Below are 19648 nucleotides of genomic sequence, written 5' to 3' on the forward strand. Positions count from 1 at the left end.
TGAATTTCGGCTCATTCTGTGTGCTATAATGTGAATTTCGGCTCATACTGTGTGGTGTAATGTGAATTTGGCTCATACTGTGTGGTGTAATATGAATGTGGCTCATACTGTGTGGTATAAATGTGAATTTTGGCTCATACCGTGTGCTATAATGTGAATTTCGGCTCATACCGTGTGCTATAATGTGAATTTCGGCTCATACCGTGTGCTATAATGTGAATTTCGGCTCATACTTGTGGTGTAATGTGAATTTCGGCTCATACTGTGTGGTGTAATGTGAATTTCGGCTCATACTGTGTGCTATAATGTGAATTTCGGCTCATACTGTGTGCTATAATGTGAATTTCGGCTCATACTGTGTGGTGTAATGTGAATTTGGCTCATACTGTGTGGTGTAATATGAATATGGCTCATACTGTGTGGTATAAATGTGAATTTCGGCTCATACCGTGTGCTATAATGTGAATTTCGGCTCATACTGTGTGGTGTAATGTGAATTTCGGCTCATACCGTGTGGTGTAATGTGAATTTGGCTCATACTGTGTGGTGTAATGTGAATTTGGCTCATACTGTGTGGTGTAATGTGAATTTGGCTCATACTGTGTGGTGTAATATGAATGTGGCTCATACTGTGTGGTGTAATGTGAATTTCGGCTCATACCGTGTGCTATAATGTGAATTTCGGCTCATACTGTGTGGTGTAATGTGAATTTCAGCTCATACCGTGTGGTGTAATGTGAATTTGGCTCATACTGTGTGGTGTAATGTGAATTTGGCTCATACTGTGTGGTGTAATGTGAATTTGGCTCATACTGTGTGGTGTAATATGAATGTGGCTCATACTGTGTGGTATAAATGTGAATTTCGGCTCATACTGTGAGGTATAATGGGAAAGGGGTCCTACTATTGTGGTGTATAATGTGTATAAGGGGTATATGGTGTGGTAAACTACACTGAAGGGCACGCCCTCTTTTGCGTGGCCACGCCCCCTTGTCAGGAGTGCGCGCGCCTTCGGCGCGCACATAATTGCACCCTTCACTTTTCCATACCCCCACTTCAAAATTTCCACTTCTGTACTACTACTGTGGGCATTATTACTATTGTGTGACCATGCCCCTTTCTTTTTGAGGCCACCCCCCCTTTTTGCTGCGCGCGCCTACGGCGCGCGCAATACCTTTATTACATGGGCACCGTGAGGAGGGGTGTGAGTTCCACCACCTCTCTAGGACCACTTTAAGCTCTGCATATATACATACATACATCCATACACTGCCTCCATACATACATACATACATACATACATACATACATACATACACTGCCTCCATACATACATACATACATACATACATACATACACTGCCTCCATACATACATACACTGCCTCCATACATACATACATACATACATACACTGCCTCCATACATACATACATACATACACTGCCTCCATACGTCCATACACTGCCACCATACATACATACACTGCCTCCATACAAACATAGATACATACATACATACACTGCCTCCATACGTCCATACACTGCCTACATACATACATACATACATACACTGCCTCCATACATACATAGATACATACATACACTGCTGCCATAAATACATACATAAATACATACATACACTGCCTCCATACATACATCCATCCATCCACTGCCTCCATACATATATATTATACATACATACATACATACACTGCCTCCATACAAACATAGATACATACATACATACATACATACATACACTGCCTCCATACGTCCATACACTGCCTACATACACTGCCTACATACACTGCCTCCATACATACATAGATACATACATACACTGCTGCCATAAATACATACATAAATACATACATACACTGCCTCCATACATCCATCCATCCATCCATCCATCCATCCATCCATCCATCCATCCATCCATCCATCCACTGCCTCCATACATATATATTATACATACATACATACACTGCCTCCATACATACGACACACGCAGCCGCTGCAACCCGGGACGTGGTGGGTAACCGCCCGCCAGCAAAGCTAGGCTGCGCAGGAGTTGCGCTGGTGGGGAGCTACTCAGTGGGTGCAAAAGCATTGTCGCTGTGCAATGCTTTTGCACCCTTGCAGGGGTGGGGGAGGGGGGTTGTGCCAGACATGCGGGGCGGACTAGCCCTGTGATGGGCGTCCCCCCTCATGTCTGAGAATCTAATCGAAGATGTGCTAAATTTAGCATATCTACGATCATCTCTGAATCACCCCCACAAGTAGTACCTAAGTTATTTTGACCTGTTGGTCTGACTACTGTACACCTCCTGACAATCTGACCACACCTATCCCACCTATCACATGATGCTATGGGGCAGCGTGTGTGTGAGGCTATGGGGCAGCGTGTGTGTGTCAGGCTATGGGGCAGCGTGTGTGTCAGGCTATGGGGCAGCGTGTTTGTGTTAGGCTATGGGGCAGCATGTTTGTGTCAGGCTATAGTGCAGCGTGTGTGTCAGGCTATGGGGTAGCGTGTGTGTGAGGCTATGGGGCAGCGTGTGTGTGTCAGGCTATGGGGCAGCGTGTGTGTGAGGCTATGGGGCAGCGTGTGTGTGTCAGGCTATGGGGCAGCGTGTGTGTCAGGCTATGGGGCAGCGTGTTTGTGTTAGGCTATGGGGCAGCATGTTTGTGTCAGGCTATAGTGCAGCGTGTGTGTCAGGCTATGGGGTAGCGTGTGTGTGTCAGGCTATGGGGTAGCGTGTGTGTGAGGCTATGGGGTAGCGTGTGTGTGTCAGGCTATGGGGCAGCGTGTGTGTGTCAGGCTATGGGGCAGCGTGTTTGTGTCAGGCTATGTAGCAGCGTGTGTGTGAGGCTATGGGGCAGTGTGTGTGTCAGGCTATGGGGTAGCGTGTGAGTGTCAGGCTATGGGGCAGCGTGTGTGTGAGGCTATGGGGCAGCATGTGTGTGAGGCTATGGGGCAGCGTGTGTGTGTCAGGCTATGGGGCAGCATGTGTGTGAGGCTATGGGGCAGCGTGTGAGTGTCAGGCTATGGGGCAGCGTGTGTGTGAGGCTATGGGGCAGCGTGTGTGTGAGGCTATGGGGCAGCGTGTGTGTGTGAGGCTATGGGGCAGCATGTGTGTTAGGCTATGGGGCAGCGTGTTTGTATCAGGCTATAGTGCAGCGTGTGTGTCAGGCTATGGGGCAGCGTGTGTGTGTCAGGCTATGGGGCAGCGTGTTTGTGTCAGGCTATGGGGCAGCGTGTGTGTGAGGCTATGGGGCAGCATGTGTGTGAGGCTATGGGGCAGCGTGTGAGTGTCAGGCTATGGGGCAGCGTGTGTGTGAGGCTATGGGGCAGCGTGTGTGTGAGGCTATGGGGCAGCGTGTGAGTGTCAGGCTATGGGGCAGCGTGTGTGTCTCAGGCTATGGGGCAGCGTGTGTGTGAGGCTATGGGGCAGCGTGTGTGTGAGGCTATGGGGCAGCGTGTGAGTGTCAGGCTATGGGGCAGCATGTGTGTGTCAGGCTATGGGGCAGCGTGTGTGTCAGGCTATGGGGCAGCGTGTGTATGTGAGGCTATGGGGCAGCGTGTGAATGTCATGCTATGGGGCAGCGTGTGAGTGTCAGGCTATGGGGCAGCGTGTGTGTGTCAGGCTAAGGGGCAGTGTGTGTGTGTGTCAGGCTATGGAGCAGCGTGTGAGTGTCAGGCTATGGGGCAGCGTGTGTGTGAGGCTATGGGGCAGCGTGTGAGTGTCAGGCTATGGGGCAGCATGTGAGTGTCAGGCTATGGGGCAGCGTGTGAGTGTCAGGCTATGGGGCAGCGTGTGAGTGTCAGGCTATGGGGCAGCGTGTGAGTCTCAGGCTATGGGGCAGCGTGTGTGTGAGGCTATGGGGCAGCGTGTGTGTCAGGCTATGGGGCAGCGTGTGTGTGAGGCTATGGGGCAGCGTGTGTGTGTCAGGCTATGGGGCAGCATGTGTGTGTCAGGCTATGGGGTAGCGTGTGTGTGAGGCTATGGGGCAGCGTGTGTGTGAGGCTATGGGGCAGCGTGTGTGTGTCAGGCTATGGGGTAGCGTGTGTGTGAGGCTATGGGGCAGCGTGTGTGTGTCAGGCTATGGGGTAGCGTGTGTGTGAGGCTATGGGGCAGCGTGTGTGTGTCAGGCTATGGGGCAGCGTGTGAGTGTCAGGCTATGGGGCAGCGTGTGAGTGTCCGGCTATGGGGCAGCGTGTGAGTCTCAGGCTATGGGGCAGCGTGTGTGTGAGGCTATGGGGCAGCGTGTGTGTCAGGCTATGGGGCAGCGTGTGTGTGTCAGGCTATGGGGTAGCGTGTGTGTGTCCGGCTATGGGGCAGCGTGTGAGTGTCAGGCTATGGGGCAGCGTGTGAGTCTCAGGCTATGGGGCAGCGTGTGTGTGAGGCTATGGGGCAGCGTGTGTGTCAGGCTATGGGGCAGCGTGTGTATGTGAGGCTATGGGGCAGCGTGTGAGTGTCATGCTATGGGGCAGCGTGTGAGTGTCAGGCTATGGGGCAGCGTGTGTGTGTCAGGCTAAGGGGCAGTGTGTGTGTGTGTCAGGCTATGGAGCAGCGTGTGAGTGTCAGGCTATGGGGCAGCGTGTGTGTGTCCGGCTATGGGGCAGCGTGTGAGTGTCAGGCTATGGGGCAGCGTGTGAGTGTCAGGCTATGGGGCAGCGTGTGTGTGAGGCTATGGGGCAGCGTGTGTGTGTCAGGCTATGGGGCAGCGTGTGTGTGTCAGGCTATGGGGCAGTGTGTGTGTGAGGCTATGGGGCAGCGTGTGTGTCAGGCTATGGAGCAGCGTGAGTGTCAGGCTATGGGGCAGCGTGTGTGTCAGGCTATGGGGCAGCGTGTGTGTGTTAGGCTATGGAGCAGCGTGTGTGTGTCAGGCTATAGGGCAGCGTGTGTGTGTCAGGCTATGGGGCAGTGTGTGTGTGAGGCTATGGGGCAGCGTGTGTGTCAGGCTATGGAGCAGCGTGTGTGTGTCAGGCTATAGGGCAGAGTGTGTGTGTCAGGCTATGGGGCAGTGTGTGTGTCAGGCTATGGGGCAGCATGTGTGTCAGGCTATGGGGCAGCGTGTGTGTCAGGCTATGGGGCAGTGTGTGTGTGAGGCTATGGGGCAGCGTGTTTGTGTCAGGCTATGGGGCAGCGTGTGTGTGTCAGGCTATGGGGCAGCGTGTGTGTGTCAGGCTATGGGGCAGCGTGTGTGTGTCAGGCTGTGGGGCAGCGTGTGTGTGTCAGGCTATGGGGCAGCGTGTGTGTGTGGTTATGGGGCAGCGTGTGAGTGTCAGGCTATGGGGCAGTGTGTGTGTGAGGCTATGGGGCAGCGTGTGTGTGTCAGGCTATGGGGCAGCGTGTGTGTGTCAGGCTATGGAGCAGCGTGTGTGTGTCAGGCTATAGGGCAGCGTGTGAGTGGCAGGCTATGGGGCAGTGTGTGTGTGAGGCTATGGGGCAGCATGTGTGTGAGGCTATGGGGCAGCGTGTGAGTGTCAGGCTATGGGGCAGTGTGTGTGTGTCAGGCTATGGGGCAGCGGGTGTGTGAGGCTATGGGGCAGTGTGTATGTCAGGCTATGGGGCAGCGTGTGAGTGTCAGGCTATGGGGCAGCATGTGTGTGCAGAGCCGGCCATAGGCATAGGCAAACTAGGCAATTGCCTAGGGCATTTGATATGCCTAGGGGCATCAGCAGCTTCTGCTGATTAAAATGATATGCAGAATGCCTATATTCTGTGTGTAGCATTTCATATGCAGATACAGCTACAGTCTCACACAGTATATAGGCATGCTGCATATCATTTTAATCAGCAGAAGCTGCTTGTGCATCCTAACCACATAGCAATGCAAATAAGATGCATTTTCATTAAAAAAATATGTGCCCAACGTTAGCATTGAGGCAAGATTTATGAGGACACATCTGTATCCAAGCAGAGGCAGAGGTCACAGTGTTAGTGGCAGTGTGAGTGCTGTGTGCATGTGAGTGGGTTGGTTGTGCAGTGGTGTTCAGAATATGTGTAAGGAGCATTATGTGTGTCATGTAAAAATGCATTAATAATGTGCAACATGTGTAAGGGGCACTATGTCTGTTATAATGTGTATAAGGGCATTAATAATGTACGGCATATGTGTAACAGGGTAGTACTGTATGTGTGTCATTATGTGTATAGGGGCACTAATAATGTGCAGCAAATGTGTAGGGGGCACTATGTGTGTCATTATGTGTATAAGGGCATTAATAATGTGCTGCATATGTGTAAGGGACATTATGTGTAAAAGGGCATTAATAATGTGCAGCATATGTGTAACAGGGTAGTACTGCATGTGTGTCATTATGTGTATAGGGGCACTAATAATGTGCAGCAAATGTGTAGGGGGCACTATGTGTGTCATTATGTTTATAAGGGCATTAATAATGTGCAGCATATGTGTAACGAACATTATGTGTAAAAGGGCATTAATAAAGGTTGTCATAATGTGTAAGGCGCATCAGGTTTATAAGGACATTAATAATGTGTCTCATAGGTGTAAGGGGCATTACTGTGTGGCATTATGTGTATAAGGTGCTCTACTATGTGGCATTGCGTATAGAAAGGGCACTACTGTGTCGTCAAATATGAATAAAGAGCAACATGGTGTGGTGTAATGTGAATAAGGAGAAATTCAGTGTGATGTAATGTGAATAAGGGGCTCTACTGTGAGGAGTAACGTTTATAAGGTAAAGTGATACTACTGTGGGATGTAATATGAATTATGGACACTATCGCATGATCAAATGTGAATAAAGTTGCAGTACTGTGTGGCGTCATTGGAATTGGGTTTACTATTGTGTGGCCATGCCCCTTGCCAGCAAAAACACACCCCATTTTGGGCTGTGCGCCAAATGTGCAAACTGTTCCTTTTTAAAATATAGGTGGTACAAACACCAAAATAAGGACTGCTATGGCTGAAAGGTGATGGTATGGTGCTGGGAAAGAGGTGCAAGGTCAGAGGCGGAACCAGCGGTGGTGCTAGGGGGCACCAGCCAAAATCTTGCCTAGGGCATCATATTGGTTAGGGCCTGCTCTGTGTGTGTGTCAGGCTATGGGGCAGTGTGTGTGTATCAGGCTATGGGGCAGCGTGTGTATGAGGCTATGGGGCAGTGTGTGAGTGTCAGGCTATGGGGCAGCCTGTGTGTCAGGCTATGGGGCAGCGTGTGTGTGAGGCTATGGGGCAGCCTGTGTGTCAGGCTATGGGGCAGCGTGTGTGTGTCAGGCTATGGGGCAGCGTGTGAGTGTCAGGCTATGGGGCAGCGTGTGAGTGTGTGTGTGTCAGGCTATGGGGCAGCGTGTGTGTGTGTCAGGCTATGGGGCAGCGTGTGAGTGTCAGGCTATGGGGCAGCGTGTGTGTGTCAGGCTATGGGGCAGCGTGTGTGAGTGTCAGGCTATGGGGCAGCGTGTGTGTGTCAGGCTATGGGGCAGCATGTGTGTGTGACAGGCTATGGGGCAGCGTGTGTGTCAGGCTATGGGGCAGCGTGTGTGTGTCAGGCTATGGGGCAGCGTGTGTGTGTGTCAGGCTATGGGGCAGCGGGTGTGTGAGGCTATGGGGCAGCATGTGTGTATCAGGCTATGGGGCAGCGTGTGTGTGAGGCTATGGGGCAGCGTGTGTGTGTCAGACTATGGGGCAGCGTGTGTGTGTCAGGCTATGGGGTAGGGTGTGTGTGTCAGGCTACGGGGCAGCGTGTGTGTGTCAGACTATGGGGCAGCGTGTGTGTGTCAGGCTATGGGGTAGCGTGTGTGTGAGGCTATGGGGCAGCATGTGTGTGTGAGGCTATGGTGAAGCTTGTGTGTGTCAGGCTATGGTGAAGCGTGTGTGTGTCAGGCTATGGTGAAGCATGTGTGTGTCAGGTTATGGTGCAGCGTGTGTGTGTCAGGCTATGGTGAAGCATGTGTGTGTCAGACTATGGGGCAGCGTGTGTGTGTCAGGCTATTTTGCAGCGTATGTGTGTCAGGATATGGGGCAGCGTGTGTGTGTCAGACTATGGGGCAGCGTGTGTGTGTCAGGCTAAGGGGCAGCGTGTGTGTGTCAGGCTATGGGGCAGCGTGTGTGTGTCAGGCTATGGGGCAGCGTGTGTGTGTCAGGCTATGGGGCAGCATGTTTGTGTCAGGCTATGGTGCAGCGTGTGTGTCAGGCTATGGGGCAGCGTGTGTGTGTCAGGCTATGGGGCAGCGTGTGTGTGAGGCTATGGGGCAGCGTGTGTGTCAGGCTATGGGGCAGCGTGTGTGTGAGGCTATGGGGCAGCGTGTGTGTCAGGCTATGGGGCAGCGTGTGTGTGTCAGGCTATGGGGCAGCGTGTTTGTGTCAGGCTATGGGGCAGCGTGTGTGTGAGGCTATGGGGCAGCGTGTGTGTCAGGCTATGGGGCAGCGTGTGTGTGTCAGGCTATGGGGCAGCGTGTTTGTGTCAGGCTATGGGGCAGCGTGTGTGTGAGGCTATGGGGCAGCGTGTGTGTGAGGCTATGGGGCAGCGTGTGAGTGTCAGGCTATGGGGCAGCATGTGTGTGTCAGGCTATGGGGCAGCGTGTGTGTCAGGCTATGGGGCAGCGTGTGTATGTGAGGCTATGGGGCAGCGTGTGAGTGTCATGCTATGGGGCAGCGTGTGAGTGTCAGGCTATGGGGCAGCGTGTATGTGTCAGGCTAAGGGGCAGTGTGTGTGTGTGTCAGGCTATGGGGCAGCGTGTGTGTGAGGCTATGGGGCAGCGTGTGAGTGTCAGGCTATGGGGCAGCATGTGAGTGTCAGGCTATGGGGCAGCATGTGAGTGTCAGGCTATGGGGCAGCGTGTGAGTCTCAGGCTATGGGGCAGCGTGTGTGTGAGGCTATGGGGCAGCGTGTGTGTCAGGCTATGGGCAGCCTGTGAGTGTCAGGCTATGGGGCAGCGTGTGTGTGAGGCTATGGGGCAGCGTGTGTGTGTCAGGCTATGGGGCAGCGTGTTTGTGTCAGGCTATGGGGCAGTGTGTGTGTGAGGCTATGGGGCAGCGTGTGTGTCAGGCTATGGGGCAGCGTGTGTGTGAGGCTATGGGGCAGCGTGTGAGTGTCAGGCTATGGGGCAGTGTGTGTGTGAGGCTATGGGGCAGCGTGTTTGTGTCAGGCTATGGGGCAGCGTGTGTGTGTCAGGCTATGGGGCAGCGTGTGTGTGTCAGGCTGTGGGGCAGCGTGTGTGTGTCAGGCTATGGGGCAGCGTGTGTGTGTCAGGCTATGGGGCAGCGTGCGAGTGGCAGGCTATGGGGCAGTGTGTTTGTGGTTATGGGGCAGCGTGTGAGTGTCAGGCTATGGGGCAGTGTGTGTGTGAGGCTATGGGGCAGCGTGTGTGTGTCAGGCTCTGGGGCAGCGTGTGTGTGTCAGGCTATGGAGCAGCGTGTGTGTCTGTCAGGCTATAGGGCAGCGTGTGAGTGGCAGGCTATGGGGCAGTGTGTGTGTGAGGCTATGGGGCAGCATGTGTGTGAGGCTATGGGGCAGCGTGTGAGTGTCAGGCTATGGGGCAGTGTGTGTGTGTCAGGCTATGGGGCAGCGGGTGTGTGAGGCTATGGGACAGCATGTGTATGTCAGGCTATGGGGCAGCGTGTGAGTGTCAGGCTATGGGGCAGCATGTGTGTGCAGAGCCGGCCATAGGCATAGGCAAACTAGGCAAATGCCTAGGGCATTTGATATGCCTAGGGGCATCAGCAGCTTCTGCTGATTAAAATGATATGCAGAATGCCTATATTCTGTGTGTAGCATTTCATATGCAGATACAGCTACAGTCTCACACAGTATATAGGCATGCTGCATATCATTTTAATCAGCAGAAGCTGCTTGTGCATCCTAACCACATAGCAATGCAAATAAGATGCATTTTCATTAAAAAAATATGTGCCCAACATTAGCATTGAGGCAAGATTTATGAGGACACATCTGTATCCAAGCAGAGGCAGAGGTCACAGTGTTAGTGGCAGTGTGAGTGCTGTGTGCATGTGAGTGGGTTGGTTGTGCAGTGGTGTTCAGAATATGTGTAAGGAGCATTATGTGTGTCATGTAAAAATGCATTAATAATGTGCAACATGTGTAAGGGGCACTATGTCTGTTATTATGTGTATAAGGGCATTAATAATGTACGGCATATGTGTAACAGGGTAGTACTGTATGTGTGTCATTATGTGTATAGGGGCACTAATAATGTGCAGCAAATGTGTAGGGGGCACTATGTGTGTCATTATGTTTATAAGGGCATTAATAATGTGCAGCATATGTGTAACGAACATTATGTGTAAAAGGGCATTAATAAAGGTTGTCATAATGTGTAAGGCGCATCAGGTTTATAAGGACATTAATAATGTGTCTCATAGGTGTAAGGGGCATTACTGTGTGGCATTATGTGTATAAGGTGCTCTACTATGTGGCATTGCGTATAGAAAGGGCACTACTGTGTCGTCTAATATGAATAAAGAGCAACATGGTGTGGTGTAATGTGAATAAGGAGAAATTCAGTGTGATGTAATGTGAATAAGGGGCTCTACTGTGAGGAGTAACGTTTATAAGGTAAAGTGATACTACTGTGGGATGTAATATGAATTATGGACACTATCGCATGATCAAATGTGAATAAAGTTGCAGTACTGTGTGGCGTCATTGGAATTGGGTTTACTATTGTGTGGCCATGCCCCTTGCCAGCAAAAACACACCCCATTTTGGGCTGTGCGCCAAATGTGCAAACAGTTCCTTTTTAAAATATAGGTGGTACAAACACCAAAATAAGGACTGCTATGGCTGAAAGGTGATGGTATGGTGCTGGGAAAGAGGTGCAAGGTCAGAGGCGGAACCAGCGGTGGTGCTAGGGGGCACCAGCCAAAATCTTGCCTAGGGCATCATATTGGTTAGGGCCTGCTCTGTGTGTGTGTCAGGCTATGGGGCAGTGTGTGTGTGTCAGGCTATGGGGCAGCGTGTGTGTCAGGCTATGGGGCAGCGTGTGTATGTGAGGCTATGGGGCAGCGTGTGAATGTCATGCTATGGGGCAGCGTGTGAGTGTCAGGCTATGGGGCAGCGTGTGTGTGTCAGGCTATGGGGCAGTGTGTGTGTGTGTCAGGCTATGGAGCAGCGTGTGAGTGTCAGGCTATGGGGCAGCGTGTGTGTGAGGCTATGGGGCAGCGTGTGAGTGTCAGGCTATGGGGCAGCATGTGAGTGTCAGGCTATGGGGCAGCGTGTGAGTGTCAGGCTATGGGGCAGCGTGTGAGTGTCAGGCTATGGGGCAGCGTGTGAGTCTCAGGCTATGGGGCAGTGTGTGTGTGAGGCTATGGGGCAGCGTGTGTGTCAGGCTATGGGGCAGCGTGTGTGTGAGGCTATGGGGCAGCGTGTGTGTGTCAGGCTATGGGGCAGCGTGTGAGTGTCAGGCTATGGGGCAGCGTGTGAGTGTCAGGCTATGGGGCAGCGTGTGAGTCTCAGGCTATGGGGCAGCGTGTGTGTGAGGCTATGGGGCAGCGTGTGTGTCAGGCTATGGGGCAGCGTGTGTGTGTCAGGCTATGGGGTAGCGTGTGTGTGTCCGGCTATGGGGCAGCGTGTGAGTGTCAGGCTATGGGGCAGCGTGTGAGTCTCAGGCTATGGGGCAGCGTGTGTGTGAGGCTATGGGGCAGCGTGTGTGTGAGGCTATGGGGCAGCGTGTGTGTCAGGCTATGGGGCAGCGTGTGTATGTGAGGCTATGGGGCAGCGTGTGAGTGTCATGCTATGGGGCAGCGTGTGAGTGTCAGGCTATGGGGCAGCGTGTGTGTGTCAGGCTAAGGGGCAGTGTGTGTGTGTGTCAGGCTATGGAGCAGCGTGTGAGTGTCAGGCTATGGGGCAGCGTGTGTGTGAGGCTATGGGGCAGCGTGTGAGTGTCAGGCTATGGGGCAGCGTGTGTGTGTCCGGCTATGGGGCAGCGTGTGAGTGTCAGGCTATGGGGCAGCGTGTGAGTCTCAGGCTATGGGGCAGCGTGTGTGTGAGGCTATGGGGCAGCGTGTGTGTCAGGCTATGGGGCAGCGTGTGTGTGAGGCTATGGGGCAGCGTGTGTGTGTCAGGCTATGGGGCAGCGTGTGTGTGTCAGGCTATGGGGCAGTGTGTGTGTGAGGCTATGGGGCAGCGTGTGTGTCAGGCTATGGAGCAGCGTGAGTGTCAGGCTATGGGGCAGCGTGTGTGTCAGGCTATGGGGCAGCGTGTGTGTGTCAGGCTATGGAGCAGCGTGTGTGTGTCAGGCTATAGGGCAGCGTGTGTGTGTCAGGCTATGGGGCAGTGTGTGTGTGAGGCTATGGGGCAGCGTGTGTGTCAGGCTATGGGGCAGTGTGTGTGTGTCAGGCTATGGGGCAGCGGGTGTGTGAGGCTATGGGACAGCATGTGTATGTCAGGCTATGGGGCAGCGTGTGAGTGTCAGGCTATGGGGCAGCATGTGTGTGCAGAGCCGGCCATAGGCATAGGCAAACTAGGCAAATGCCTAGGGCATTTGATATGCCTAGGGGCATCAGCAGCTTCTGCTGATTAAAATGATATGCAGAATGCCTATATTCTGTGTGTAGCATTTCATATGCAGATACAGCTACAGTCTCACACAGTATATAGGCATGCTGCATATCATTTTAATCAGCAGAAGCTGCTTGTGCATCCTAACCACATAGCAATGCAAATAAGATGCATTTTCATTAAAAAAATATGTGCCCAACATTAGCATTGAGGCAAGATTTATGAGGACACATCTGTATCCAAGCAGAGGCAGAGGTCACAGTGTTAGTGGCAGTGTGAGTGCTGTGTGCATGTGAGTGGGTTGGTTGTGCAGTGGTGTTCAGAATATGTGTAAGGAGCATTATGTGTGTCATGTAAAAATGCATTAATAATGTGCAACATAAGGGGCACTATGTCTGTTATTATGTGTATAAGGGCATTAATAATGTACGGCATATGTGTAACAGGGTAGTACTGTATGTGTGTCATTATGTGTATAGGGGCACTAATAATGTGCAGCAAATGTGTAGGGGGCACTATGTGTGTCATTATGTGTATAAGGGCATTAATAATGTGCTGCATATGTGTAAGGGACATTATGTGTAAAAGGGCATTAATAATGTGCAGCATATGTGTAACAGGGTAGTACTGCATGTGTGTCATTATGTGTATAGGGGCACTAATAATGTGCAGCAAATGTGTAGGGGGCACTATGTGTGTCATTATGTTTATAAGGGCATTAATAATGTGCAGCATATGTGTAACGAACATTATGTGTAAAAGGGCATTAATAAAGGTTGTCATAATGTGTAAGGCGCATCAGGTTTATAAGGACATTAATAATGTGTCTCATAGGTGTAAGGGGCATTACTGTGTGGCATTATGTGTATAAGGTGCTCTACTAGGTGGCATTGCGCATAGAAAGGGCACTACTGTGTCGTCTAATATGAATAAAGAGCAATATGGTGTGGTGTAATGTGAATAAGGAGAAATTCAGTGTGATGTAATGTGAATAAGGGGCTCTACTGTGAGGAGTAACGTGGCTATGGGGCAGCGGGTGTGTGAGGCTATGGGGCAGCATGTGTGTATCAGGCTATGGGGCAGCGTGTGTGTGAGGCTATGGGGCAGCGTGTGTGTGTCAGACTATGGGGCAGCGTGTGTGTGTCAGGCTATGGGGTAGGGTGTGTGTGTCAGGCTATGGGGCAGCGTGTGTGTGTCAGACTATGGGGCAGCGTGTGTGTGTCAGGCTATGGGGTAGCGTGTGTGTGAGGCTATGGGGCAGCATGTGTGTGTCAGGCTATGGTGAAGCGTGTGTGTGTCAGGCTATGGTGAAGCGTGTGTGTGTCAGGCTATGGTGAAGCGTGTGTGTGTCAGGCTATGGTGAAGCTTGTGTGTGTCAGGCTATGGTGAAGCGTGTGTGTGTCAGGCTATGGTGAAGCGTGTGTGTGTGAGGCAGCTCCAGACGTTGCACTGACCTGTAGGATGCATGCAGAGTTCACCTCACAGACGGTGACAGCTGCCCGGTGCCCATGCATTTTTCATCCTGGTATTACTGGTATACAGGTACTCCTGTAGGCAGCTCAGCCCCTGCAGCTGCCCTTTTCTCATAATTTCAGAGCCCAGGGTTCCCAACAGTTACTGGAGGGTGAATGGGAGAACTTCAGCCAAAATGGGGGCGGGGCACCAGGAGCCACAGGTGTACGGGGCATCGGCGGATACTGCAGAGGAGCTTCAGGTACAGTATCTGGCCAGTGAATGGGCAATGCTATGCATATGGCCACGCCCCCTCCCTACAGCTCTCCCCTTCTCTTCTAGTACTGCCGCGGACAGTGTGCCTGAGCAGCCCCAGCCTGTCTCTTGTTCTCGGTGAGACTGGGTGCAGGGGAGCTGTGGGCCATGTAGTTAGCCGGGGCCACATAGCAGCTGCATCCCCTGCACCTGTGGTAGTTACGCCACTGCCAACCGTGTTAGCACTGTTCCTGCTGGTGAGGAGGCACTGCTACCGTTACTGCCGCCAGCTCCATAAGTGCGTGGTTGGTGCTGCTGCAGGTGAGGGGCGGGCGGCTGCTGCTGGTGAGGGGCGGGCGGCTTTTGCTGGTGAGGGGGCGGACGGCTTCTACCTCTCCTCAATCCCCCCTGCCCTCTGTAACCCGCAAAAATATATATTTAAAAAAAGAAAACCTGGTCCTGTGGATTGCGAGGGGACAGCGGAGGCCGTACTCCAGCAGCCGGCGCTCTAGGCAGCTGCCTAAAGCTGCCTAATGATAGCGCCGGCCCTGGGCCCCTTTCACACATTATGCCATATACAGATGGAGCCTCGCTCATCTAGCCTTCTCTGCTGCACCTAGGTGCACCAAGGCTTATTAACATAAGCCTGTTCTCAGCTGCAATACAATACACAGAGAACAATACAGCGGGGTATTACGTCATTACAGCAGGGGATTAAGTTCGACTGTCCTGGTTCAGTTAATCCTATTAAAGGGAAAGATGAGGAGGGCTCCATGTGTAGTGCCCCTGTCACATATTATGCCACATATAGCCCCCTTTTACACATTACGACAGGCAGAGTTCCCTTTTTCACATTACGACAGGCAGAGTCCTCTTTTTTCACATTACGGCAGGTAGAGTCATATATTCCTTAAATTTCCCCTGACCCTCCCCCCCTCCAGTCTCAGTGCATGTCCTCGTGTCCTATTGCTTCTCTTCATTTGGAGAATGTTTCCCTCCTGGACTTTGTTAAAACCCCTGATATATGCGACAGTCTCTATCATGTCCCCCCTTTCCCTTCTCTGCTCCAAACCATACATATTAAGATCTTTTGTGATGTTGGCCATGCACCATTTTAGTTGCCCCTCTTTGTACAGTCTCTAATGTAATTTTATTCTTCTGAAGATAGGGCCTCCAGAACTGAATACAGTATTCTAGATGAGACCGTACCAATGACCTATACAGTGGCATTATTACTTCTTTCTTTCTGCTGCTGATTCCTCTCCCAATGCACCAAGCATCTGACTAGCCTTTCTCATTGCTTTGTTTGATTGTAGATGTATCCCATCTGGCCCCATTAATTTATCCCCTTTCAGTTTTGAGAGTTCTGTCAGGACCTTCTCCTCTGTAAATGTACTGTTGTCTACCTTATTTTTATGGATGTCCTTGCAACTTAACTGTGGCCGCTTGCAAAAATAATTACTTATAGTAGAAGATCCGCTACTGCCTTGTCTCCCTCCACCAAATTCTCACTCTCTGTCTTAAGTCCTATTATTCCTCCATTTGATTTTCTCATTTCACTTATATACTTTAAAAAAAGTTTTGCCCCCTTTATCTACTGACTGAGCTATTTTCTCCTCAGCTTCTGCCTTTGCACGTCTGATCACTTTCTTAGCATCCTTCCATCTGGCAAGATACACCTCTTTGTCATTATTATACTGAGTCTGTATTTCCTAAAGGCCATCTTTTTTGCTTTCACACTAGCTGATACCTCTTCTGTGTACCACACTGGCTTCCTTTTCCTGGTGCTATTTGATATAAATGTCTGTTGCCCTTAGTATTGCACTTTTTAGTTTTTCTCACCTCTCCACCCCTTCCAAGTTCCTCTAATCTGCCAACGAATCTCTTAAACATCTCCCCATTTTTGCAAAGTCAGCCTTCCTAAAATCTAACACCTTTGTTTTTGTGTGACAGGAGTTGGATCCTGTCTTTATACTAAACCACACTGCTTGATGATCACTGGATCCCAGGTGCTCACCCACATATATGTCTGATATCCTGTCACCATTTGTAAGTATTAAATCTACTATTGAGTCTTTGCGAGTGGGCTCCCTCACCAATTGTTTGATGGATGCTCCCTTTAAGGAATTTAGAACATTTTCACTTGTATTTAAACTTGTAAAAGACCCCTCCCAATTTACATCAGGTAGATTAAAGTCTCCCATGATTATATCCTCTCCCTTTAAAGCCATTTCAGTGATGTCCAGCAATACGTTCCTTTACAATCCCTGCCCTAGCCTTGGTGGTCTATAGATGTCCTTTTTCCCTGTTTCTATGGTCAACCAAAGGGCCTCAGTTTTTCATCAATATTTTGTATTAAAGTAACATTTATTTTTTCACATACATTGCTACCCCTCCCCCAGGGGCAGATTAAGGGGTGAGGGTAACCCCAGGCACAACAGTAATGGCTGCCCCCCACCTGCCTAATTTTATTATTTTTATTGATTGGCTATAAGCCTTCATTTGACGATGGCCAATTTAATAGAATAATTAAAAAAAACTAACTATAACTTTTCTTTTTTTAATTATGTATACATATTTACTAAGTAGGACAGCTTACAGGGGCAGTATGTGCATGTCCTCCCCAGTTACACTCCAGTCAAGATGGCATATGGTACAGTACAGTGGAAATATTTTCCAGTTACTGGAACATTTTGGGCTGACAGTACCAACACAAGCATCCAAGTGCCACTCCCAAATGAGTGCTGCCCCTAGGCACATGCCTAATGGGATATTCACAACTGCCCCCTCTGATTTTTCCCATTCTGTCCTTCCTAAATAAAGTATATCCTGGTATAGCTATGTCCAGTCATGACTCTGTAATTGCCACAATATCCATATCATCCCTTGTCAGTATCGCAATTGGCTCTGGAATTTTGTTTCCTAAGCTCCTAGCATTTGCACACATAGCTTTAAGAATTTTGTTTGTGCATCTGTTATTCCCATGTTCAGACATTATATAAGAAAATGTCATGTTTAAAATTGAAATGACCTGTTTGGTGATGTTTATCAACTTTTTGTTAACTGTTCAGAAATTACACTTTGTTCTTTACAACATGGCTGCAACCCTCAACCAGGTCTGCCCCTAGCTGAATCTAAAGATATAGTAAGTCTGATTAAGACAGTATACACCTGAATCCAAATGGCCAAATGATCAAAGGAGATACTGTCTTTGAGTGAACACCAAGCAGCATGCAGCAACAACACCCCCACACAGGCAAAACCAATTACAAGCAAGTCATTACATCAAAAACTTTTGAAAAATACATTTGCATGAGAGAGAGAGAGAGAGAGAGAGAGAGAGAGAGAGAGAGAGACGTATATTAGATTTTGTAGCGTGCAGCCTGTAGATGACTTCTCATAGTTTAAAAACACAGATGATATGCATGAGATTTAGATGCAGAGTAGATTTTGTAGCATAATAAATGAATTACATACTTTTGTGGCTTTAACACAGTCCATCTGCAGTAGTGCTGGTTTGGGGTTCACTACGGGTGGCCGGCGGTCGGGCTCCCGGCGACCAGCATCCCGGCGCCGGGAGCCCGACCGCCGGCTTACCGACAGCTTGGCGAGCGCAAATGAGCCCCTTGCGGGCTCGCTGCGCTCGCCACGCTACGGGCACGGTGGCGCGCTACGCGCGCCACACTATTTTATTCTCCCTCTATGGGGGTCGTGGACCCCCACGAGGGAAAATAAGTGTCGGTAAGCCGACGGTCGGGCTCCCGGCGCCGGTATACTGAGCGCCGGGAGCCCGACCGCCGGCAAACAGAAGACCACCCCTGGTTTGTAGTATGCTTTCCTTCTGTTGACCTTTTGTTTATCGGTTTAATGCCTATATTGATTTTAAATATGACACTGCAGATACTAGACACCCTGACAAACGAGAGGCCTGCTATCCTAACCTATACTGAATAAATAAGGCAACAGACAAGTGGGCATCCTGAATATTACCTCCCACACACAGCCCTGATCTTACAGCAAAAGGTGTCAATCAAATCTACCAATTGTAAGGTCAGTAAATCACATTCAATCACTATACATTCATGACATAGTACAGGCTTAAAAAAAATTATAAAAGTTTTTAAGAATATACCTCTGTAAAGTAATCACTGCTATGCTATAAAAACATAGATCACTTGCATCTGATGAGAGTAGTAGTTTATCAAATTACCTAATATTTCAGTACAGTGTTGATAGTCTGCAGACATTTGTCATTGTATAATTTCAAATGTATTTAACAAATCACCTGATTATTTCCCCAGTGATAAACTGACCATATTCAGGAAGACTTTTCTCAGAGTCTGCTTTATCTCTTCTGTTCTAAGGCAATATATTATCGGACTGATAAAGTGCGGCACAAATGTATAGATACAAATAAGTAAGGTATTGACATCGGCATTAGATATTAGCTGAAACTGATTGTACACATAGACGGCCAATCTGGGGACAAAGTACAAGAAAATGACCAACCAGTGGGTGGTGCATGTGTAAAGTAAGTTCTGCCAATTCCCAAAATGGGTCATTAAGTGGATCTTCCAGATTATTATCGCATAGGAAGATATTATGTAGGACAATGGAAAAAGATGCACAACCAAAGCTATAGTGAACACAGTACGCCTGGTCACTATTGAGTCTACGCAGGACAAAACAGCCACCGGAGTGAGAGAGCAGAAGCAGTTCCTAATTTTATTTGGCCCGCAGTACGGCAGACGAGCCCCCATAACTGCAATACCCAGCCCAACGGCCGCTGCTATCAGCCAAAAAATGAAGCAGAAAATTGAGACCACTTTGTTGGTAATAATGGAACAGTAATGAAGCGGTTTACAGATGGCAACAAAGCGATCGACCGCCATCAGCATGATAATAAAGGAGTCTAGAGAACCCAGATTATGAACGAAGAACATTTGGAAAAAACATGCGTTAAAGGACAAAGAGTCATCTCTAAACCAGTATTTGGCAATGATCTTTGGCAAGGTCAAAGTGTCGAATATGAGGTCAGAGAGGGCCAGGTTTCCAATAATGACATACATTGGTTGGTGCAGATGTTCTCTCTGAATGATCAAGGCTATTACTAGGCCATTCGAGAACAGAGATACATTGTACATTAGGAAGAATATTAAGGAAACCACTAGATGAAACTTTTCTGAAAGACCTGGGAAACCGAGAAGGACAAATTCGAAGACATCTGTTGTATTGGCCATTGGTTCATCAGAGAACGTCCATCGGCAGCACTATACATATATAAAGAAAGATAAATACTGTTAAATAACACAATGCACTAAATTAAATACTGTATACTCTCAATACAGTAAGCCTTCAGCTTTATCTTATCCATGCAAAGTAGATGGTTTGTTAAATAAACATGTAAACCTATAGCGAGCAGCAATAAACATGGATATACCTAATGATTCACT

The 19648-nt window shown here is 49.6% G+C and overlaps 1 protein-coding gene across 1 annotated transcript; it reads right to left on the reverse strand.

Moving 5' to 3' along the window:
- Positions 1–18484: 18484 nt before the first annotated feature.
- On the reverse strand, positions 18485–19435 carry LOC134989257 (olfactory receptor 6B1-like). Its single transcript, XM_063950597.1, has one exon. The coding sequence runs from the start codon at positions 19433–19435 to the stop codon at positions 18485–18487; it is 951 nt and encodes a 316-aa protein (XP_063806667.1).
- Between the last annotated feature and the right edge of the window lie 213 nt (positions 19436–19648).

This window comes from Pseudophryne corroboree, chromosome 2 (genome assembly GCF_028390025.1).
Source record: "Pseudophryne corroboree isolate aPseCor3 chromosome 2, aPseCor3.hap2, whole genome shotgun sequence".
NCBI classification, from domain to species: Eukaryota; Metazoa; Chordata; class Amphibia; order Anura; family Myobatrachidae; genus Pseudophryne; species Pseudophryne corroboree.